This window comes from Anopheles bellator, chromosome 2 (genome assembly GCF_943735745.2).
Source record: "Anopheles bellator chromosome 2, idAnoBellAS_SP24_06.2, whole genome shotgun sequence".
Taxonomy (NCBI): Eukaryota; Metazoa; Arthropoda; class Insecta; order Diptera; family Culicidae; genus Anopheles; species Anopheles bellator.
Genome location: NC_071286.1, coordinates 26,246,957 through 26,272,156, shown reverse-complemented (window position 1 = coordinate 26,272,156; position 25,200 = coordinate 26,246,957). Strand labels below are relative to the sequence as shown.

Here is a 25,200-nt window from a genome sequence, read left to right as displayed (position 1 = left end):
AACCGAAAGTGTAGACCTTCTTCACGCGTGGCGCTCGCGTTGGCTAATTGTTTTCCGTTTGACAAGCACCGTTTTCCGGGCGCCCTAATGGGGCGGATTGCTTTCCCTTTTATGGGGCGATTTAGTGTGTTCAATGGAATTAACATGGATTTTGATTGCATTTTGTACAGGAGCGCCCGGTCTGTCTGATTGAAAATTGAAGTTGGCGGTATTAATAAATAAATAAGCAACATTTAATGATGATATTAAACATTCTTAGTCCATTGCAGTGGTTCGCAATCGAATCGAGTTCCGTCAAACGAATATTGCAGCGAGAAGCTCCACAGTTCCCCCTGTGCGGCATTGAAGGACGAGGGAGCGAAATCGTATGTTAAAAAATAACTCCATTTCCCGCACCAATCGATGCATTGCGTAAGAATGCGCCTCTACGGCCACGGCTCGTTTGCGCCCAAAAACATTAGGGGGAAAAATTCTAAAACATGTTCCAAAGCAAGCCACGGCTCGTGGGGTCGTGTCCCGAAATGGTTCATTTTTTCCCTCGAAATACAGCAAATGTCGACGGTCTCTTAGCGATTGCACGATTCGATAGGAAATGTCTGCCCCTTGGTGTACCAGCGGCTCGAATGTTTTCCCTTTGCCGGGTTCGGCTCCGATCGCTCCGCACGTCGTTCGTTGAGTCAGTCACGAAGGAATTTGGTGGCCAATTTAAATTTAGCTTCCTGGCCCACCGTAAGAGGGGTCGGGTCCTGGGAAATGCTTTGCATTCTTTTTGCCCGCATTCCAGCTGGCCGCGCGTGTGTTTTTGCAACCCGTCTAAAGAGGCTTTCCTTGGTTTCCACCGTTTCTTTGCAGCACTCCGATGCACTCTGACGAGGACGAATCTTCCGATCAAGCCACGATGGACCAATCGATGGAGAAGCTGTTGAATGAGTCGCTCCTGTCTGGCAGTTCCCCGGCGGGCTGCATGATGGATGGGATTACTGTCCTCCCCGTCGGTGGCTGCGACGGGCTGCTCAACCTGAGCTACGTGCCTTCGAATCGGGAAAATCCCGAGTATGCACCGCCGATGCACAAGCCCCCGGATCAGCTGGTTCCAGACTTCATCCTCGGTTTGCCCCGGCACTGCTCCACGCCCAAAAAGAACGGTCGCCCGGTGTCGATGTACGAGCCGTGGGTTACGCCGGCGACGGGCTTTACCTCGCTTCCGGCGGAAATGCTTCGCAAAGCGTCGAAGGTGATCGACTTCGAGACGGAAGCGGCCGACATTGGTGCAGCTGGCGCGTCGAAATCTTGCTGGGAAGCGGAAGACGCGGACGAGTTCATCACCACGCTCGACGAGTCCGCCATCTTGGACATCGAATCGTTCGAGGATCTGAGCCACATCTTCCCGGGGGCCCAGCCCGCGGCCAACAATAACAACAACCAGAAGCTAATCGTTGCCGCCGACGTACACCGTCATTACCAGCAGCCACAGCACCACGCACCGCACCAAACCAGTTACCAGCGGCATCTGTACGAGTATCCGGACCGCGAAGGGAGCCAGGATTCGCAGTACGAGGGCATCGAGATTTACGCCACGGTCAAGAAGAAGCCCCGCGAACGCACGCCTCAGTCCGCGATCGACCGCACGATCATGGTAGACACGCAGGCGCTACTGCTCGCCGGTGGCTCCTCCGGGGCGCCGATGGAAAAGTTCCCGAAAATTATGACCACCTCCTGTTACGGTGAGCTGGACAGCGTAGGGACGTCCGGTCCGCTGGCGTGGGCCCAGCTGGGCGCGATCGTGAAAAGCAACGAGAATCTGCTCGATTCCTCGGCCAAGGCCCAAGGAGGCCTGTCGATGAACAGTTCCATCATCGACGAGCTGCCGTCGGGCAACAGTTCAATCTACGAACCGAACTCGATGAACTCTTCGATCGACTTTGCGGTGCGATTTGCGACGACCGAGCGGACGCGGGTCCGCTGGTGGGACGACTTTACCGAGGAAACGGAAGCCGAGCTGCAGGACATTGCCGAAAAAGGTAGGTGGAACGTAGGTCCAAAACACACGATGTCAGTTCATTACATATCGCCATTTAAATCTACGCGACGCGATAACATGTTGACTGCGAAGCGTTGGGTGAAACACCTTCGGGCGTCCCGATACGGCCAGGTTGTTTGATGTTGGGACACGACGGAGCCGACGCGGTGTCAACCGTCATAAAAGTGTAACGCGCACATTTTTCGCTTAATCAGCAACACGTTTAAACACAGCAGATCGGCGCCAACCCGGTTGTTTGCCCTCGTGGACGGGCCGGCAACTGGGCAAGAGGGTACGATAAAGTTGTCAGTTTATCGATCCTTGGCCGGCACTTGGCCGCGTCGGGCGCCGGGGGTTGGGCAAAAATCAAGGTTGTTTCAATCAACGACGCGTTTTATTGCAGCGCTAGTTGTCATCGAGCTTGCGCTGCTCAATTGAAGCAATCGATTTGCGAGAAATCGGGGTACGCATCATCGTTAGGACACGTGACTCTGATTTGCAATATCTAAAGTGGAACCCATCATCCAATGGGGGCCACAGAACATTAGCTGATAATCATGCGCCCCGTTTTGTAATTAGATCATCGCCTTGCGTTACGGGTAACACTAACACCGGTAACACCGTTACGCTTCTCGATCGGTTGTGCAAAAATGGGCAATGGAGTGGAAACAACGATCCACGGCGCGGCTAGACGAACCGAGATGCCGTACTAGGTCCGACGTCTCGGTGCGTGGGACGCGAAAGAGCTGTCGCGAGTTGTCTTTTTTTTTTCGTGCATGTGACAAGTGTTTGTCATAAAGTTAAAAATGTAAATTTGTCACCCTCACCCTATGCCAGGTCCAGCGTTCTTATGGGCGCGCGAAAAGCCACCCCCTCTCTGGTAAAGGCCACTCTTGAAGGCCAGCCCGAAACTAATGCGCTGTTTGGTCGGAAATCGAACCCCCTTCAAACACCGTCACGCCGTGCGCCGTGTTGATTGAAATTTAAATAAGAACCAATAAACGGCGATTCGGTTTGCGATTGCGAAAAAAGGGGAAACCCACAAAAAAACAGAAAACACTCTGCGAACAAACAATAAATAAAGATAGCTTTGTTGGCTTAAAAATGCATCTTTTGCCGCATCCGATACGGCTTCACGCCGTGGGCGGATGGCATTTATGCCAACGTGTCCTGGCCAAAAGCTCGTGCTGAGGAGCGTGCTGTTGGCTGAGGTTTTGACAAATTTGTGATATGCTGCGGTTTCAAGGTCCTAGCAAGGTTCCTTACAGGGGCACTGGACCAAACTAGCCCGACACCCACCGACCGTGGATGATCCGTTGTAAATCACAACGGAAGTAGCCATGTGGTCATCGCGGAACGGCTTACGCACGGGGCCGTTGTTTGCACAAGCATCTCAGTCTATTTGTTGTCCACCGATCGTGCCTCAAGCATGGGTTTTCGTTCGTTCGCAGGAAGAAAAAGCTTCCCAAACGTAAAAATCAGCCAATTAAGTACGGCATTCGGTTAGAATCACATTAGTGTCGCTACTTCCGTTTATTTGACCAAACGGAACACCGTTTACCGGTGCACTTGACCCCAACAGCTGTTCCGTGAGCGATCAATCGATCGTGCCTTCGTCGGTGTTGGTGGCACTGCGTGGCATTTTTGTGGCCTTATCAAGTACACGGCCGCAAGTCGATCGCATACCGAGCGGCCGTTCCATGTGTGCGTTATCAGCGTGTCCGGCGAACGAATCGCACTCTCAACCCCGTGAACGGTGAGTGATTCGCCACTCGAGTGTGTAGGTGGCGCAGGTGGGTGACTGACTCTCGCGCGCGGATGTGTGGGATGCGCTCCGCAACGGAACACAGCGTTCCAGCTCCACACACTGTCGTTGTCAGTGTTCGTATTGATTCGCCATTGATTAGTCGTTCGCGAAATTTGTCCGTCCAAAGGCTCAACCGGCTCGGTCGGTCGGTGCGCCCGGGGGGCCAGGCGATAGCGGCGTGGTGCTCAGTGTTTTGCTACTCTGCTGGCGCCAGCGGTTTGCGCAAATGGCTTGTTACGTGTTTGTAGAGCCCACGGCAACAACGCAACATTTCAGTTTCGCTCCGCGTGCCGGTCGGCAGAACGTGATCTTTCCTGTTTGGCCGTCTCCCGTGTGATGTCATTTGTTTGACAGCCCCAACCTCGCGTGTGAATGTGTGTGTGTTCATTAGTAAATTTTGGGTTTTGGAAAAATAAATCACTAGTGACGCGAGATCCTCGGGGTCAGCGTGTGAGGCTCTAGTTGCGCTTCCGTTGCGGTTGGTCAGCCCCCGCGGCCATTGCTCGGCGGTGCGTGATAAGGTGCGTTGTTGATGGCACGCGGAAGGTGCCACTGTGTCGGCTGACTGATAGAAAAAGCGTTCCACCGCATTCCCGAGCCGAGAGCAGCATGTTTCGGAAGTCCCGGCGAATACGGATGGGCACACGGGCCGTTACGGCACGTGGGGTGGATTACGAGGGCGGCACGAGATCGGTGTTCGGTAAATATGCTCCTATCATTCAAAACGGATCGATGATGTTTTTGTTCTTCCACTAGAGATTCACTAATTGTTGCCACGTTTCTTACTCAGCCGTTCTGTTGTTACCTCCCGGTTTGGCGAAGTTCATGTTTTGGCCCTGGGAGTGATAAGCCTTGCTGCGGTGTGTGTGTTTGACCCGATTGATAAGCGTTTTATTGATTCTCAGTATCGTTTCTGGTTGCTGGAAAATAGGACCGGAAATAATAATAGATTACTGCAGCAAAAATAACTTTTTCTTGTAACGGAATTTCGCTGACTATTGAGTTGTGTTTGAATCAATTATTAATTTTGTTTCTAGGCGGGACCTTTGGGCGTGTCAGAAACCATTTTGTCCTGCCTTTGATTCATTGTCCACGGTCGAGTCGGCTGTAAGTAAGGTTCTGTCGAAAATTGTTTCGGACTTTTCAGGGACACGGACTCGACTATTCTGACCTCAATCGGGAGACTTTTCCCACGAGACCACTGTCGCCGGCACTGCGTGCTGCCGGGTAACCGAGTGAAACGATTTTTCATAGAAACCCCCCCCTCTCAGGACGCATCGCAGGACGACGTCGTGTCCTTGGGTGGACGACGGCCGCGGATGCACTTTCACTTGCACCGGAGCCCTCCAAGATCCACTGTGTGCTGTATTGAATTCGTTCGCTTTTTTCGCATGCTCATTATCTTCGTTATCATCATCATCATCATCATCATCATCATCATTATTCCGTCGGTAATCATTATTATCATTCCATTACGCTGCAAGTCCGCCGTCGTCAGTTATGTTCGCTGTTTGTTTTGTTTCGGTTTTTGGTGTGCCTTTCGGGTCGGTTGGTCAGTCGGTCGGTGCATTGTCACACTCTGTCTCCATTTTGCTGCTGCCAATTGCTGCGAACGCTGCGGCGATGTAAAGGCGTAAAGAAAATCATGCGCCAGCCAGCAACGGGGGGATATCGTTATAACTGACAGCGGGGTGATGAACATACTTCATCATTCAACAGCGCCAAGGCCCTGTTGTTGCTCCGCGCCGCACTGCAGTGGGTACTGAGAAAATTGAATTTTTCAAACCGTCACGCAAAAATCAGGTCCCAACCCGTTCTCGTTCGGGGCCGCCTAAAGAGGTGATTGGCTAGGTGATCGCTCGGCTAAAATTGAATAAGAGTAAAATAACCAAATAACGTGCCCGTGTAATGAGCGGCAGCATCGGGCCGGAGATAATCATCGGGCCGCCGCGTTGCGCCCCCGGGCAGATGCTGGTGCTGGTGGCCGAGCATAATTAGAGCTGGGCGCGCGCGTAAATGCGATGCGCGAGATATGTACATGCGCGAACAATAGCGTCGCTTGCGGCCTTTTTTTTTAGGTTGTGCTGCTCTTTTGCCGTGTTGTCACCAGGAGCAGCACGATCAATGTCGTGTCCTCGCGGGAGAGCTGCCTGCTTACGTCGCACCGCTTCCTGCGCGTCGACATGCTGCCGCATGTTCCGGGCTAGGGATCGGAGATTGGCAATTTAGGGGGCCCGCGATCAAGGCTTTTGGCTAACCTTTGTCGTCGATGCCACAGTGATAGTGAATGATTGGTCCGCTCGGACGGAGCTCGGAGGTTTCGCTCAATCAGTAATTGAACGGAAAAATACTACAGAATTAAATCCCAACGCTTGCTGGCGCACAAGGAAGGAAGGATTGTGAGGTGCGCCAGCCTGATGTCAGCCCGGCCTAGACAGCTCGTCTCCTTGGCCCGTGGCCCGTCGCTCCTTGGATTTGTCATTTAGGCAATTGATCGTTACGACAATCATGATGATGATGATGATGATGATGGCGGTGGTTGGGTGATGAGTATCATGCTCCCGATCGATGAAGGACGGATAATAATGGATTCGCCGGCGTGGTAGCGAAATCAGTCGATGGAACGGAATAAATAGTATTAAAAAAATTGCTACCCTTCATCATAAAACTAATTATTTTTTATCACCTTTGCCTGCCGGCAGCCGGCTGGCGATAATGGAGATTCGGTCGAAAGCAGATCGCAGCGTTGAGACGTAAACTCTTTTTCTTGAGAAAAACTACCCTTGAGAGGGAAATGTAAAATTTAATTAGGTTCCCGAAAACAAAGCCCTGCTGGTGTGCTCGCTGATCAGTGCGCTGATAATGATTGGCGATGGGTCGTCATCTGCACGTCATCGGCGGCGGCGGCGGTATTCAATTTTCAATTATTTCGCAACCGATCGCGCTGCGATCGTCGATCACTGTCGGGCGTTTATGGGCTGCTCATGGGCTTTAATGGGTTTGACGGGAATCCGTTCATCGTGGACACCGATATGTGGATACAGCGGAGAGAGACCGAAAATTACTTAGCCAAACAGTATGATGCAACCACTCTGTGGTGTGGAGCATAACACTTTTTTTTTGACTGCTCTTAATTACGCCAAAACTTTCGTTTTCCGTTGTTTCAGTTAGTGTTTTGGTAATCTCTCTGACTGCTGGTCTTTAGCCGGTTCCATACGGACTCAAGAGTCAAGATGCCAATAATGTCAACGCACTTCGGTGCGTGCTTTTCATATAGGAAAACGGCTTTCAAAGTTTTTATTGCTATTTAAACACCTTCGGTAATGTTATTCCTTTGAGCTGGAAAACCTATTTAATACCGAGCCACATCTTTGGCCCAATGTTTGTTGTTGTTTTCGTGCAGAATGTTGTGTGTGGTGGGCAAACGATCGCTATCGAAAGCAATAAAAAGGAAACGATCGACGGGGCAGCGATCCCGTTTGATGTTTGCGTTTATTGAAATAAAATCAATTTGCGCTTCAGGATGCGTTCCACGCACCACACAAATCAATTGCCGTAGAAGTTCCGTTCCGAATTCTTCAGGATTCGTTTTGCAATCGAACTCCACGTCCGCGTAGCTGGCCCACGTCCAGTGGGGGTTTTTGACTCGTACGAACTGGACATGGGGGAACCTAATTTATGACGTCTAAAATATATGTTTCACTTTAATTAAATTTGGCAACACCCTACGACTGACCACGCTGAAGGGTGTAAAGCATCATTATTTAGTGTTGCTTTAAGTTCGTCCCGTAATACTACGACCCATAAATTCACAAACGTGTAGACAGAGAAGTCTTGCTATTTTTGCAATTTAGTATATTTTTCCAACTCCCATATTTAATTAGCATTTCTCATCCACCATCAAATCGGTTTCGCCGTTAACGCGTTCGAGTTTGATAAAAGTAACAGGCATTTTGGGTTGTTTTTGTTAGCCCCAACATAACATGGCCTTTGCTTTTGGGAAAGAAATAAACAACCTCACATTCACAAGGCCGTGCAGCCTGGGTGTCCGTGTCCGTGGCCAGATTCGACAGCACTTAACGATGGGCTGCCGAAGACGATTAGGATCTTTATTTCGACAATCGTGTTTAAAAAGTGTAGCACGTACTCTCGGGCTCAGTGCCCCGCAGAGAGCGGCCCGGAGCCTTCCGAAAGCTCGTTTATTATAATTGCGACCAGCAGCACCAGGTCCGGTCCGGCCCTTGGTCCCTGTCCCGGTAATGGTTGTCAAATGTAGGTTTTCACCTTGAAAATTCACTTTTCGACAGCTCAACAAAAGCGACCGTTTTGGGGCCACTATGGTTGCGGTTTTGTCTCGGACCTTTGAGATGGTAATCATCGGCATCGGCATCGGGCAGGGGCGAAAAAATTAATGATAAGCAATGGGCACGAAATAAAAGCAATGCTGCTGCTGCACTCTCGAAGGCCGATGGGCGTATTTCCGTTGCGCCATCGAAAGCTTCACGCGAGTGGTTCGAGAAAATTACTATCACTTTCGCGCGCGCGTCCTAAGAACGTGGTGCCCCCGGGGGCCGTGATCTTCGACGCGCAGCCGTTGGGCCAGCGGGGCCAGAGTAGCATAATTTTTCAGCCCACTTCCGCGGGCGAACGGGCGGATTACGGGTGTAGCTGGCCGGCGACCCACAGGCCGGGCCAGGTCTTGGTTATCTCATCGATCAAAAGCGGGCCAACGAAGGCAAGGTGAACCCTCGGCTCAGCTCGGCTTGCAGTGCTGCAGGGCTGCAGGGCTTCGGGGCCGCTCATTTATCAGCGTCCTTCCCGTGCCCGAGTGGCTTCCCTCTGGGGCCCTCCGTGGGCTCCCCGTCAACCTCACCCCGGGCGATCGGCTCGTTTTCCACCTCCTTTGCGAGTTTTGACCGTGAAATTATCGATTGTGTACGTGCATTACGGTGCACTTATGGTGCACGCGCATGCATAAGCTCCCTCCTGGGCCACGGCCCGGTGCGGCAAATGGGCCAATAACGCGACAACAAGCTCGACACACATTCCCTGTGTAGGACCTCCGCCCGCCCTCCGCGGGACGGTGCACGTGAAACTTAATTTTAACCTCGAACGGCAATATTAAATTCGCAAGCAAAAAGAGACGAAAACGGAACAAGGAACGAACACGGCCGGCCGGCCGGCCGTCCGTCCGTCGTCCGGCCGTCCGATGAAATAAAAACATTTATGCTGACCCAACCCTCGGTTCGGACCGGATTGGACTGTAAATCGCATTAGGCCGCACCGTGGCCGGCGACCCCTTTCCGGAGGCCAGCGCGAGACATGCGTTTGAAAGGTTAAAAAATCACCCAGAAAACGAACGAAACTTCGAAAGTGCAGATAACGAGATTTTAATTGAACTCTCCACGGTCACGGTGTTTGGGGTTTTCGGGTGAAAATTCCCAAAAAGGAAAAACAAATGCGGGTCGTTAAGTCGCGCCAGGAAAAGGGGGCGATCATATCAAATCTTGCTGATATTGCGTTGGCAATATCGATAAAAAATGGTTTATCGCGCTGCGTTGGTCGCTTCGCTGGCGCGAACAATCGCCCGCGGCTCGGCTAAATGGTCTCCGGGAGGGCCGGCCGGCAATTAGGATGCAACTCTGCGCTCTGCGCCACCTTGTAACACTTTTTTCCACACCTCGGTTGCACCTCGGCACGGCTCGAAAGGAGAGTCAATATTTAAGAATCCTTCGGTTTAAATTCGGTACCGGCAAGTTTATTTTTGTACAAACATATTTTAAACAATGGCACCTTAAATTAAAGAAGAACCATATTTTAGCGCAGCACTTTCGTTCGACCCAAGCGGCTGCCCAAATGCTGGTCCGAAACATTAATGGCCCAACGGCTTCACGTGGCTTTTGGAGACGTTTGGCACGGGGTGGTGCATACTGCGCTCCGGTGGGTGCGAAACAATGGCCCTTGCACCACGGCCAGCACCGTTGATGATTGATGATTTCGTACTTTCGTACCCAAAAAAATTCACGGCCACACCGTCGTTCCCCACCGGACGGACGGACTTTCCAATGCTCTCTTCGCCGCCTTGGAAACCGGTCCGGTTGTCCGGAGCCCGGGGGCCACCGGTCCCCGTTCTTGAACCGCATCGTTGCGCAAGACGTGCGCATCTTGGTGGCGCAACCGCAAAATGCAAATTGTGCCGCAGCCACTTCCGTGTACGGCGGCTAAGTGACAGCCTTCGAGCCCGGCAGGCGGATGTCTTCCCATTTTTTTTGGGGACCCTGGACGGTCCGATTTTTGGGGTGTAACTAATTATGGCACCGCTTTGAATGACGATGATCAATAGCACAAAAACAAGGTGTCATGAAAGATAACTTTTGAAGGGTTCATAATGGGTTACGCCAGTCAGCCGTGGACAGACGCGCCATGCTACCGACTTTGTAGCGTTCGTTCTGTGTTGCTGTTGCTGAATTCGATCATATCTGCGATTTTTATCGATCGTTCCGTGTAAGAACCGGTGGCAGCCCTTTATGTTGGCGTGTCAAGACCCTTCGACCGGATGGTTTGTTATTTGTGCGCGAACATCGTCATCGTTTGATTGTGGCCTGGTATCCCGGCTCGGCTCAAGCGCCTTTTTGGTAATACATTGAATTATGCGTCGCGGTCAATCAATCATGCGACGGCCAACGATGCGTTGAGATTTATCGATACGCGCGATTGATTGCAAATGGCTGTTAATAATGTGACGTTTGTACATTAAATTGGCTCGATAAGCAAAAACTAACAATTCGATGGACAAAGGATGGCCGAGGCACAACAATCAACATAAGCGATAAGGCAGGATAATGTTCGCGCCGGCACCATAACTGCCACACCCTAATGGAGCTCCTTTCGCTACACGCTACACTTTACCGAGAGCGGCCAACAATCGATAAAGACATGACAGGGTGACAACCGTCGCCAATCGCGACGTCTGAGTGGTCCCGGGTCTGGAGCAGGATCGTGCGGCCTGTTATCAGCCCCACAAGGCCCGTTGCTTCAGGGGTACTTTGGTGGGTTTTCGTGCTTTCGCTTCATGTTTTCCGATCGCGGGCGCACGGGTAATCTATAAAAAGGTTTTGGCGACACCGATCCCGGCACCGGCAGCGGAATGCACACCGCGGTCAGTGCGGACACCTGGGGTGAGGGGGGTGAGTAATAAATCATTATGTGCGCCGCCGCTGTCGATGCAGTGACAACCGGTAATCCTGTCACCAAATCGGCGACAATTGTCCCGGGCGACAAAAACCTGACAGAGAGCCCCCTGCTGGCGGCCCTTCGCCACGGGCGGGCGGTTTTGGGTGAATTTGTTTTCGATTGGCCCTCCACCGTGACATGCATGCTACACGTTTGTCGCATGCCTTCGAGAAGGCCGGCCGTGCTGTGTAATGTTGTGCCCGGTCGGGTTTCATTCAGCCGATTGGTCCGAGCGCGTTACAGCAAAAATCAAGAAATAACAATCAGTGTTTCTTCCAAGTCCGCCAAGTCCGCCAAGAAGTCTAGCGCGGCGGCCCAGGCCTATGTGCCTATTTTGGTCGTTTTACTCTCCGTTTCAGTGGCCCGTAAAACATTGGCGGTATCGGGCCCCCCCCCGATCCGGGCGATCGTTTACTGTCGTCAACAAGTCTGAAGTGGTTCGCAGCATCGAACCGGTTCGACGGCCACCGGACGTCGAGGGCCGCGGGCAGTGGGTTTCTAGAACAGACTCACGGGTTGGGATCGATCGGGTCGGTATGCAACAGAATCGGCGAATGGCGTGCTGGAAGATGTGAAATAAATCCGAGAATTTAGCGTTGGTGGTGGCTGTTGTGGTGTGTCGGTTTCAAATGCGCGAGTGACACCAACCACCACGGCAGCCCACGCTTTGGCAGAAACGCTAGAACCGTCATTGTCAACGCGAGATTATTATCATAATCATCATCAACACGCGCGGGGAATGATTCCGTGCTCGGCGGAGGAGGCTTGCTGGGTAATGGATCGCAACCGCCGTGCGCTGGGCTCTCGTCTTGCATAACCCGCGGCGATGGAATGAAACGTTGTTGCGCGGACCCGGCGGAGATCGACATCTGCGGTGCTGGACACAGCGCGTTACCCAACGAGAACGGCGACACAACATGGAACGATTAATGGTAAACTGAGTACTTACGGAAAACAAGACGTTTGGCGTTCGTGTGGGGTTTATGCTCAGAAAAAGGCTCCGCAGGAGTCACTTTCGAGATGGTGCTTTGTCTTTTCCCCATTATTCATTGCCTTGGAATCTCGAGTATCGCTGCTCCCGGGATGATAGCAGGTGCAGTAACTGGAATCGGGTTTATCTTATCGCCCGCTCGCGCTCGCCCGTGTGGTGGGTCATACGTTTATTAAAGATTACGTGGCGCCAAAACAAAATCCCAACTCCCAACGGATAAACGGGCCACGGTTCAGGGGGCCGGCTTCGTCACCAGACACGTTATCAGTCCCTTTGGACTATCTTTCTTATTACCGCTGAAGGTTAGGGGCTGTGGAATGTGGATCATCATCATTGCAGCGAAATTACACGCAAACGCTGATGCACGAGGATTGTCATATTGACATTCATTTCGATACGGGACACTGCATCACGTTTGCTGAATGGACGCACATGTTGCCGACATTTTTGCTCTCCCCGGGACGCGGGTTTTATGTTCACCACATAAACGGTCTAAAGGGTAGCATAAAAAATCCCTTTGCTCCAACTGTGCACCCCGTTCGCTCTCAGCGGCCCACGAAGAGCGGGCAACGTCCGCTCTCTGGCTCTGGCGTTCGTTTTCGAGCAGTTCGTTCGAGCAGATCGCGCTTCGTTCGCGTGGTTGGCGTGCGTTTAGTTGCGGTCCGGTGGAATAGGCGTTTTGTCGTATAGTTTCAAAATGACCCGCAATGGGAAAAGCGGCTTAGTTGGGCTACTCTAGACAAATTGAATAATTTTATTAACATCGCTAGGAACGTCCATCAAGAAGCCTCACGAACGTTGCCAAAACGGTGTTGACCTGTCGATCGATCGGGCAACCACCTTGCACCGGCTCTCTCCCGCTCTCGCTTCGCCGTGCTTCTCTCTGTTTCTGATATTGATTCCTCTCCGTCACCGGTTCTCGATTCACGGTTCACGTTTGGCTTCTCTCTCTCTCTCTCTCTCTCTCGCGCGTGCGTCGCACTATGGGGAAAAGGCGGTCATAAATCAACTTTAAAAACTGAAGGTTTTATATACCCTATGACAAATACGAAATTTTAGCTTTCTATGTTGCGTAAATTCCGAAAATTTATTTCGCGAACTGAGGGTTTTATATATATTTTCGTAAAATAGATAAGTTATCTATGACAAATCCGAAGCCTTACCCTTACATGTTGCGTAGATTCCGACCATTTATCTGTCCAAGTCGAAAGAGTGCTCTTTAGAACCAACTTTTATCAGCTACTTCAACGCGATCGTTATCACAGTTCTGCAACGATAATGTACCTATATTATACACCATTCGAAAGGAAATGAATCCTTCTTTCATATGAAATAATCAAATGTTTACATTTGGCATTGCTAGTACATTTTTATCGGGAATTAGTATAGAACACTTTGAAAAAATATGTAGTTTTTCAACTTTGTTAATGCAGCAAAAAAAAATGTTTTGCGTTGTTCTGCCCAAACGAGGCAATACAATAGTAATTTGAGTAATTTTAAATCATTTCCAGAAGGTTTTGTTTGCTAATTCCTGCACATTCGTCCGCTAGGCTTATTCAATAAAAACACTTGCATAGAAAACAATAAAGTTGAAAACATTCCGCAGATTCTCCCTGAAAACAAATATGTCCACCTTGTCGATACAAATTCCCCACTGTGCGTTGATAGCGGGGGCCGCGAACCGGTAACCGCGGACCGAAGCAACGCGCCTGGACAAAATCCAGTTCCAACCCGACCATCGTTCCGTGTACACACGTTCGGTGCTCACGCGTGAGTTGTCTATCTTGGCCTGATCTTCGCTGGTCGCGCTCTGGGAGTGTTCACTCTGTGAAAAGGGCAAAACACCCGAGCTACGAACGGGTTGGTGGGTTCGTGGCCAGCTGATAAGAGACCTGCGCCAGAACCCGCTCGTGCTGTTCCGTGCGTTGTGTGCGTTTCCTGTTTCACGCTCAAAACCAATCAAACCGATCGAAGTCGCAGCCGGCTGCCGGCGCTGATAAGGAAATTAATAATAATTAACGAGCACGCAGCATGATGCTCCGAGGCACAGTGGAATCGATCGAACCGTCCGGTCGGTGAGTGATTTAACATTGGCTCCCGCCAGCCATCGTGTCCGATAAACTGGAGTTCCAAAGTGCGTGAAGTGTAGCAGTGAGGTGCCTTTACATTTGGACGAATTTAATTATCTTCGAGTGGCCTCCAGCGACCGAAGCAAACTGGAGCATAAATCAAACACACAGTGAAGCAAACAAAACACTTTAGTGTCACGGTGACCGGAGCAACATAAAGCATCAAACAAACAAGCATCGGTGAGGCCGACGCCGAGGCCCGAACGAAAGGGGCAAGTTCATCAAAATAATTAGGTGGCTCCCGTGCACGGGGCCCGCTCCGGTTTCTCGAAAGAAACCAAAAGTCCGTCGAAAAAGATTATCGACGGCCCCGCCGGAGGAGCAGTAAAACAAAGAGCCAGAAACACTTAAGAACGGCGAGACCGAGCCGCCGTGGTCGGGAAACTCGTTCAAATTTCGGTCAGTGTTCAGCATCTTCGTCGTATCCTTCTTCGAGCCCGCGATCGTTCACCCAGCCCAGCCTCGAAACCATAAGCTCTGAGATCGACGGAGCATGCAATTCAAGACCCGGCGATTTTTTACGATTGAGTCTGAGGGTGTGTCTGTATGTGTTTTGAATGTTGATCGTCTGCGCAGAAGCTCGCGGGTTCGTTAAATAATTAACACACCGGCAGGCGAGGCGAGACCACGTGAAGGAAACGTGTGTCTCGTTGGTGTGCTCTTCGGTCAAAACATAACCTCGAAAACTATCGTCCAACATCAAGACATCAGCCTTCCCCTAACGAGGCGTGGAGACGGACCAGAGCCGAACCGGCGATCTGTGTAGCCATCTTTGCCTGATAACGCTAACTATCGTGTAACTGATCGTGCTCCGGTTTTTTCCTAGAAGAAGAATCGTGTGTCTGGGTGTGTGTGTTGGTGCGTATGTTCCGCGTGTGTGAACCGACCTCGGCCGGAAGTTGGCGTGCGCGTTGAAGGCAACGGTGTAATATTAAAAATATTAATAATCCGATGGTCGAGTGGTTTTGCTAGTGGCGTTCGCAATTTCCGCGTGTGTAGGGCACATTTTTGGCACGTGGCCGGGTTGTGTCTTGCGGTGTGTCGGTCACCGGCAACGGAAACGAGAAAGATCAAGATCAAGATCGTATGTAGCGTCTCGATGAATTGGTCGCACGTATTCGCAGTTACTGAGACACGACACTCGACGACGACGACGACGGCATGCCCATAAACATGACGACGGCCGCTGCGTCACCGGATGGCGCCAGCGGAAACAGTGCCACCGGCACCAGTGGCGGTCTGCGGAAGTCCCTAACGGCGGCCGGTTCCGCCGGTTCGTCGGCCAGTCCGAACGGTGTACGCTCCGGGCGCCCCGGAAGCGGCCTCAGCCTAAGCGTTCTAGGTAACACATTGCTCCGGTGACTGAAGTGTGCCACTTTAACATTTAAATCCTATAACCGGCAGTCGGTATAAGTCGTGCTTCACAACTTTGTGGCGAAAACTGTCAAACTTTCGAGGAGCGGTTCCGAACGATATAATTTGGATGGCAAACTTTTGGGTTCATTCTGTTGTTTTGTCTTTTTGGCTTGCTTCAAACCGCACGACGCCTTTCTTCTTTTGCGCCTCCATTTTCCGATTCGCTGCTCCGGAAAAGAAAGGGCAAATTTGGCGCGGCATTCGGCACTGCGTTCGAATTGGATTAAAATTATGCCTTTTAACGACGCCGAGCATGGCCGCAAACCTCAATCATCATCCGAAAAATTACGGACTCGCTCAAAAGCCACAGAAGAGGAGACCGCCGACGGTGTGGGACACGGTGGGAATGCTGGCGCAAAGTGATTCGATCTTACGTTATCGGCCTTCTCTCCGGATCCCTCGGCGCAGGGCTTATGGTTAATCGCTTTATTCGAGCCACGGGAAGAAAGTACCAGAAAGACTTTCGAAACGCATGAAGGCGATTTTTTCACTCTGTCGGACATTGCGCTCCACCACAATCCGGTGGTTTGAGTTTTTTGGAACCAGTTTTACAGAATATTGCTTCAGATCGTAATCTGGTACCGGATGTGCGCAGTCGGGTGCAGTCGAAAGTGCCAATCCAATCTTCGGGCGAGGAAGATTCTGGAAATTGATCCCAATTTCGCTGGACGGCCTTTTTGATGGTGACCACAGCATCCGGTGATGTGGCTTACCGTTGAGAGGGCGCGTCAAAAAAAACTGCACCACATTTCGAACGTGCATCAATACGCATGCAGCCAGGTTGAGAATGGTGGCATCGGTGGCATCAAGCGCAAATTATGGTCACTGCCCGAGAAAAGGGAAAGGTGTGTTGCGAATGGAAAAGGTTAATTTTCCTGGCTCCGTGACTTTCTTTTCGCCCGGTTTTTTGTGTGCATCGGCAACACCGGAAACACAAGATAGTCCGACATGGCGGCATTGGATTAATCGCGGCGTACAGCGAAAAGTGTGGCAAATTACTAAATTTTTATGCTCACGTCCCGCTGGAACCCGAACCCGGCCGACTCGTCTGGGCCAGGTCCGGGCGGGGCCATTCCAACGGTAGCCCTGGTAGTTCCCGGTTGTTTTTATGTCTCGAATTAAGCATTCGCTGCGAAATCTGTCGGCGGCGACGTTCGGTTTCGTTCATTTTTTGCTGGTCGCCGTTGAACGCGATATTGACGACATTGACAAGTTAATGCTGTCATCAGTGGGCCACGTAAATTGCGGGCCCCGAAATTTTACGGTCCATAAAGTTTGTGTTATTGGTCAGGAATAATGGCGCTATTTTCTTCTTGTTAAATGTTAAAACAAACAAACCAAGCATTATTTTTGGGATTATAAAGGCTCAAATGTTTCGAACGATCATTGTCGTTGTAGTGAAATAATGCTGTATTATGGTGAACACTTAACAGCTACCTAAAAGTGGTCGAAAGTGTCCTTCCTGGACGCTTGTCAGGTCATTGAACACGACCCAGAGGGGGACGTCCGAAATGCCAATTCTTCGCACGTCTCTTGAGGCGTTCAAACTCGATGATGGACAACTGTATCGTTCCTGTGCCCTATGCCCGCTCGCGGCGTTCTACCGTACACGGTAATGAAGACTAAAACGATTCTGGAATCGAGGACCATGTCGAGGCCAGCCTCCGTCTCGTCTACGTCTCTCGATGCCGATTGCGTCGATAGTTATTGTTTGCACAACATTCACTCGAATGGTTAGTCAATATTGACACTGGCTTCTCGTGGTTCTCTCTACGACGGTTCTCCCTGGAACAGTTGCACGAGGAGTCACGAGTAGCACCAACATGGGCAGCGCGCCGACTGATCGAGATCAGCCGCAGCCAGCAGCATCTCCGAAGACGCTGCTTTGTTTAGTAAAAGTTTGCGCACGACGACGAAGGGAACGACGGCCTCTTGCGCGGCAGGAAGGGGTCCCCGGGCCAGCCGGGAAGGTTTTTATTAGAGTCAACATGGGGCCCCAACCTGTCCCGATTTCCCCCCGTTCCGTCTGCGGTGGTGTCTGGAGCGTTGTTTAGTTTTCCATCAATCATCAGCGGCCCGTCGGAGCCCGTCCGTGGTTTGGGAATTCGTTTGGTTCGGGTGGTGGTGGCAATGGTTTGGGGCGACTACGGGGCAGGGACTGGACTTTTCCGACCATTTCTGGCTGCCGGGGGTAATACTGCCCGCCAGGGAAGCAGCAGCAGAAGAAGAAGCAAAAAAACGGAATGTAATTAACTCTTTACGCATGTCAAATTCCGTTACTGATCGTCGAGTGTCCGGTCCGTCGGTGCCAGTCATGATTCCCGTTGGGCCCCGTCCCCGTCGCCGTCCCAGGGCCAGTGTCCGGGGACGTCAGTTGGCGTTCGGCGTTGGAAATTGCGCCGGCGGAGCGAGTAATTTTCTTCGTTGCATTCCCAAAATCCGGTCTAAGGGATTTAACGCAAGCCAAAAAAAAAGAAACTTAAGAGATGTATAAAAAAAAACAATCCTGAACGACGAGCCCTCCGGTTCCAGCACCTTTCGGCTTGGCGGCTCTCGAACTTGATGGTGTGTTTAAATTCCCATTTTCGGTTTACTACCACCGGCCGGCCTTCGGAACATCGTTTTTTTTTATGATAGCCTAGGAGTCACCAGTGGACCGGTACCGCGGCCAATCGGTAGCTGACCGATTTGTGCCCTTAATCCCTGTTGCTGTGCGGTGGCGAAGATTCTCCCGGGGGACGTGGTGCCCAAAGCGCCGTTAAACGCTGCTGTGAGTGGGCTCAGGCGGATGGTCTCGTTTGAGCAGTGTATTACGATGTGTAATTCGTCCGAATGGTCCACCTAATCTGTGCCACCTGCTTCACCGCCCAGTTTGATCCGTTGTGAAGATGGAGTAAGCTTTAAATAATTTAAAACTTTCTGTTATGTGACCCAACGTGTGATAAATCAAGTTTTGTGCAGAGCCGCTCCGTCATGGTTCCGATATGCATCAGAATGTGCATTAAAAGGGTCGCTCCCAGCGGAAGCATTCGTTGCGCTTCGTTAAACGGCCGCAGCCGCCGGGTCTGGGGATTATTTTATTGAATTAAACTATTTTACATACAAAATAAACCCGAAGCGGACGGCCGGCCGGGATGGCTGAATTATTGTCCGTGCTTTAGCGCCGGCTAGTGCGGCCTGTACCGTATAATGGGCTCACTGCTCCCGAACGCGCCCGTGTGCCGTTCATTATCCAAATCGCTCGCCTAATGAGTAATCCGATCTGCGTCCGGAGGTTGTCCAATTACTGTACCGATCGCGCTCGCCGGCACGGGAGCCGGCCTAGTGGCGCCATCGCCTAGTGCCGGGCGGCTTAAACTGAAATTCCGCCACCACCGCAAACAGTGCGCCCCGTCCTGTGGCCTCGGGAATCGAGGAGTGCACCCGCCACGCGCGCCTCGCATGCCGTCGCCGCGGTCTGTCAAAAGTTGCGCCGCCAAAGCACCGATTGGTGATGGAAGATTTATCAAAGCCAGGCGCGTGTAGCCCGGACGGGAAGTTCGTCACTTGACGGCGCTCGCAAGTCTTTCGTTTCACGCATTTCTTTCGAGGGGGCGCCATTCCTGTGGCTGTCGCGGTTAGTTGTCATTTGATACAATAATCGTTTCCTTCTCCTCGTTCCCCCCCTCTCTCTTTCTCTCTGCCCTTCTTTCGTTCACCGTCTCGCTTTGTCCCATTACTTGGCCCGTGTTTCTATTATTTGCTCGCTTCGCTGAACGTGTTAAAACTCAAACGAAATGGAAATGTCGCCAGACATGTGTTGGTCGGTGGGTTGAAGGGGTTCGGATTTTGTTTTGTTCCGCACCGAGCTCCACATCGGACCGCATTGTGGGCTCCTCATAAGTGCATAAACGGACGCGTTTTCGTGTAAATACCTGCACCGCCGCAGTCTGGCTGGCGCGTCGGTGGAACGACACGACGTGGTGCACGGAGAATTATGCAAATGTGGACATTGTCTACATATTCCGGGAATCATTTAAAATATACGAAACCAAAATAAGATCCCAGACCACGGCGTCGGGGGTTGTTGGCTCCCACCGGGTAGGCCCTTAAATCGGTTCACCGGCAGACCGGCAACATGAGGGGGCCCTGTTTTCGTTTAAAATTTCCCAGCTGTGCCCTGTTCGGGTTTCGACGTCGGCGCGCCGCCATCCGCCATCGTCTGACCAGTTGTAACATGAGAGCAGCCCTACGTGAGCGGGGTCGGCCTAGGCGTTCGTGTGGTTACTTAACCTTGACTTTATGATTACTTTTGCCCGTTGGGAAAATTTCACCCTGCGGGTGATTCGGCGATAGTCAGCATATTCAGAGCTACGGACTGTACCTGTCGCTTGTGCGAACGGGGATGGAACAGTAAATTAAAACATAGCGACATACAAACCTACTAACACCTCCTAATTTTATGATGAGCCTCACTTTGGCCAGTCTTTAAATGTTCAGCCTAATTTTATGGTCCGCGCTGCCTATTTTTATGGGGTTGATAATTGAATTGGAAATCAACAGTCCTAACCGTGCCGCGCTTGGTCACTGATGTAGTTATAATTTATGCTGATGATAGTGCAAATGTTGTCCTTCTCGCGCATGGTGAGTGAGACATAAAATGTTGCCTCTGTCGGACGGTTCGTTTCAAAAGCCTTCGACTCCGGGGCTTTACAGGAAAGATGTTGAACTCTAGCCATAGTTCCTTCTCAATCTCTCTCTTTCGTGGTGATTACAACCGCGTAACGGGACGCCGGTCAGCAGGATAACAAACGCCCGAAAACACCCTTTGACGAGTCTATTGTGGTGGCTATCGATAGCCCCACAACCGAACGCGCGCCCATTAGCCGCTGAACAAGACGCTATTGAGAGGCTGCGGAATTTGCATCAGAAATCATCATGATAAATATCCCGGCGAAAACGAACAAGACGGACGCATCTCATGTTGCTCATAAATTATTCCGTTGGCCGCCGGGGCCGAACAAAGAAGCCTCCACGCTATCCACGGCTCCACGGTCTTTTGTGGTGATGCTGTGGCTGAAGAAACTCTTCGAGAGTTCTGGCCATTACGCGCGGACGCAGCAAAGAAAGAACACATAGGAGGGGGACCCGACCGGAAACTTCTCGGCGCAAAGTTATTGGTTTCGATAGTTTCGATAATTTTCGCCGCTCTCGCCACTTCATTCGCGGACGGGGGGGGGCTCAGGGTTTTGGGACCCCACGACCCGACCCGACCGGCGCTGGCGCTGAATTCATCTAAATGTATTAAAATATCATTAGCCCATTCACGCGGCGATGCTGGCCGTGACGGACTTTGGTGTTGCGCAGCCCTGGCCCATTCATGCTCCGTGTGTTTATCCGGGTGGGGGCCACTGATGGTGAACACATCTCCGGAGTGCCCAGAAGACTCCGTCCGATTGGTGTTTGCAAAGTGTAGAAGCTTTACAGATTTTTGCTGACCGGGAACCGAGCACCGCCAAGCGCTGAGTCAACCCTGCACAAACATGGCGATGGTTGAGTGGAATTCTCCACGGAAAACTATAAATCTTAACGGCGTTAAAACAGCCATCCAAATCCAACGAAACTGAACCCCATCTCAATATTGGCATTTCCACTTTCGAATGCTACTACTGGTGCCGCTCGAACGATTGTCTGGAATCCGCTTCGTCCGGTGAGGCCAAGGTGTTTCCAAAATCATAGTTTTTACTCGCTCTCTTCAATCGCTTCCCTGGGCCGTTTTTGTTGCCCCCGTCTCTCAGGTCAGGTCGAGAGACCCATAACGAAGGGTCTTCATTGCAGCTGGGATGGGCCGGACCGGGAATCGAGCGAAACCTTGAAAATGCATTCGATATATTCGACGCCGTCTACGCTGTGGCCGAGCGGTCCATCGTGAGAGCGCTCGAGGTTCCTGGCCCGGCCGCCGGCCCCGAGCCGGAACGAACGGTTGATTGCTGTGGGCAAGCGCATGAGTTGAAGAAGCCCAACCCCAGACGGTGTTCGATGACACCGAGTGACGATGACGCCACATGAGTCGCGCGTTTGAAAGCCTTCTCTTCATTAAGAAAATTTGAAGGCGACAGGCGACCTCGGGTGGTCAAAAGTGCGCAAATGGTCGCTTGATTATATATTAGCCCGGCGGTTGGCGTGTGCGATGAGCGAAGGGTCCATCGTCAAGAAGCTCGTCGTCGCCTGCTGGTAGGGCAATGTAAACAGGCCGCGGCCCTCGGTGATACCGTTGGAGCAGTAGTTCGTGATGTACATTAATCACCGCACCGTAATCGCGGCCGCTTTTGGTCCCTCAGCGCGCGCCGGCCCGTTTTGAAGAGTGCGCTTATCAACGATTCATCTGACAACGGCACTTTTGTCCAGCGCACGGGTAAATGCTAAACTTTCTCCACCCTCGACGACCCCGGACGGCGGGAGCCCAGGATCCGAGCAGCCGAGCAGGATGCTCTGACTCTGGCTGGCAGGCTCCGCCGGAACCGGTTGCTGCCTTCGATTGCCATTTTTAGACAGGCCAGCTAGACGGTGGAAGGGACGCAACTGCAGCCAAATGGCAGCATGAAGTAACAGGCCCAGCAGCAGCAGCAGCAGCAAGTTCATGTCCATTCGCGGACTTGTCTTGGCGACTGACTCAGAGTGCGGTTGACGCCAGCCGCTGGCCGAGCGTTCTCGCGTGAGCGGTTGTTCCCGCTGGCTCAACGCCATTGCAGAAACCAGTCGTCGTCGAGTAGAGAGAAAGAAGAAGACCGAAACATTTGCTCCTCGCCGACCGGACTCCAGAACGCGCTCGGATGCGGTCCGTGACCGTGCGAGAAACAGCGAAAAGTTCCAAGCAAAGAGAACAGCCCTGAAGAAAAGGGCGCTCGGCTAGGCGTAAAATTGCTATGAAATTAAAACCTAAATCACAACACGCTATCATCGCCGTACGGTCTGCGACCTGAGGCCTGACGCCATTACCCCTGGGAGGGGGGACAGAACTGCGGCCCTCCGAACTCGGGCTCTCTTCGGAGTTGGAGTGTGGACCCGCGTAGAAGGCAGGCACATCGTGAAGTAAATTAAAGTTGCATGTGCACACGCGCTCAGATAATGGTTCTCCTCTGCCTTCTTGGCATTCTGGAGGCTCACCGATGTCCTCGGACTCTCGGACTCAGCTGGTGGTGGCCCTGGTGCGACCTTTTGCCACAAAACCTGTGTTCCCTCTGGTTCCCTGGTCTGGCTCCGTGGGCTTAACCGTGGGACATGGTCCGATGCTTTGCCAAAAATCCAAAACCGGCCAACAGAAAGAACGCTTCGGACTCGGGGAACGAACTTGGCAGGGTTCCAGCGTCCAGCGGAACGGCAACATTGTGTGGCCGTTGGGGGGGATTCCCAGGGGAATGATTTATTTGCCTACTGGCCCCGCCGGGGGGGAATGATTGACGTGGTGTGCTGTGTGATGGTCAGGCGCAGATGCTGATAATATGCGCAGACGCAGACACCGTGGCTTATCACACTATGCGCGCGCGCGCGTCAGATTGTACACGGCTGTCAGGGCGCTCAGCCGGCAGAGAAAGGAAGCTTTCTTCCCGCCTGGCGCTGGTTTTAAAATGGCGGCCGGCCTCGACCGGTCCACGGCGGGGGGTATCGTTTACCAGCCGGTCCCGGGGATTGAGTGAGTCGTCAGGGTTTTGCGGACGTCTAACTGACGGCTCGCTAGACGCGACGGTCAAGATGATGTTTTTCGCCCGTTCCGACGCTGACGGACCAGCATTGTTCCCGGGGCCTGGAGCCACTCCTGGAGGTGAAGGCCAACAAAAGATTCAATTATCTTCCGGTGAAGCGCCCTCTGGCGGGCGGGAAGTTTGGACTTCGTCTGGTGGCCATGGGAGAAAAGCGCTTTGGCTAACACACGGTGTACGGTGTATCAGCGATCACCGTAATTCGAGTCGCATGTCGCCCGAAACACAGGACCCGATCGCTGCGGACCCGAGTTCCCCCGGAAGAGTTTAATGTGACTTGATTTATGGCTGGACACTACTAAGCTGGACTGTAGGCTCATCGCCATCGCCCGCCGATCGTTAAAGGCCTGTGGCGATCGCGATGGTGGTAGCAGCGCCCCCAGCAGGGTCCAATGGACTTCCATTGACAACTGCGCGCTGCACCGATAGGGGGTTGCTGGCCAGCCCAGCCAATTTGCACGGGCGCGCCCCACAGCTCCCCATCGGCGGCCCCCTACCATGTTGGCAAGGGGGCCCACGCGGGGTCCAGATTATTAACGGTTGAGAGTGTAGCCAATTCGTAGGCTTTAATAAAACCAGTCCCGCTAGAACCCCGTTTGGGGGGATATCCTCGTGCGGCGTAGTCTATTGACCTTTGGGGCCGACGCTGCAGATGATGTACCTCTCAAGATCGTGTTGAGGATCGTGATTTTTACTAACTTTCTACCGTGCCTTCAGTAAGGAAGACCTGCGAAACAGAGTGCGAAACTGTATTAAGACCTCTGAGAGTGGCCCCGTTTCGCTGACCACCAAAACCGTATGGAAATGGGCGCCCATTTTCATAAAAGCACAGCATTGTTTAAACGACGGACAACGATGGACCGATTCAGGTGCGCGGGTAACAATCGTACGGGATTCATGCGTTCCAGCACACGTCTTCCTAGTTGGAGTTTTATGGCGCTCTCACTCAACGGGGTCGTCCCACCTGCTGCTGCTTCTTTCGGAATGCTACTGCCGTCGTTGTGGACGAGTGATTTATGGGGAAAATCGAACGCTCTCCTCGTGCGCCGCGTAATCCGAGACACCCCGTAGCCCGGCCCGGCGGCCATTAATCTCTGCGGCCTGCGTCCGTGTTTGACCAGGGCGCGAGTGTCATCTGCTCACGCGTTCCAGCGGTGTCCGGTATCCTATCTCCCGCCAACGGATCGGAGCGTGTCATCGGTTTAATTGGCTTTCGAATGGAAGGTGTTTCGATTGGGTCGGGCGCGACACCTACTTTTGACAGCAGGCCCCGCTGTGTGGCTGCTGCCTAGGTCTGGGCGTAATGGGGTCTTCGCCTACCGTGCGCCAGAATGGGCCTGGTGTGGGATTCATTCAAATTTTCAAACGCTGTTGGCAAATATTTGCAGTCCAAATGCCAACCGGTGGCAGATCTCAGTCGGCGTGGCAGGTCCAATTGGCCCCCCGAAAAAAAAAAAAAAAAAAAAATTAGATACTCGACCGGATCCTGTTAGGCATGGCCGCTACCGATACCCATCGCAGGCGCTGACTTTCGCCCACCGATTTCCGTTCGGATGCCGAATGGCAAACATCGCGTACTGACTCCCGGGTGACTTCACCCGTCGCTGGTTGTAACCCCGGGTCGCCGGGGTCCCCGGGGTCTGGTCCATTGAGTAAACCAATAGACATAGCTAGGCCCCCGGTGAGTGGTCCATGCTGTCCGTATGGTGGACTGTTTGCAGTGGAGATCTAGCCACGCACCGACGGCGTGGGTCCGTCTGCGTGTGGAGTGCACCGTCCCAGTGCCCTCAGCCTGCCCAACTCTGTTTGCCGTCCGTCCACGCAATGCTCCGTCGGGCAACGACTCGTCACCGGCGGCCGAGAAT

The 25,200-nt window shown here is 52.3% G+C and overlaps 1 protein-coding gene across 1 annotated transcript in view; it reads left to right on the top strand.

Annotated features, from left to right (window-relative positions):
* The first annotated feature begins 898 nt into the window (after window positions 1-898).
* Window positions 899-25,200, top strand: part of LOC131207263 (protein TANC2) — a 93,732-nt gene continuing 69,430 nt past the window's right edge. Inside the window, exon 1 of the mRNA XM_058199874.1 lies at window positions 899-2,021. Coding sequence (XP_058055857.1) covers window positions 899-2,021 — 1,123 coding nt within the window. The remainder of the gene's footprint in view (window positions 2,022-25,200) is intronic.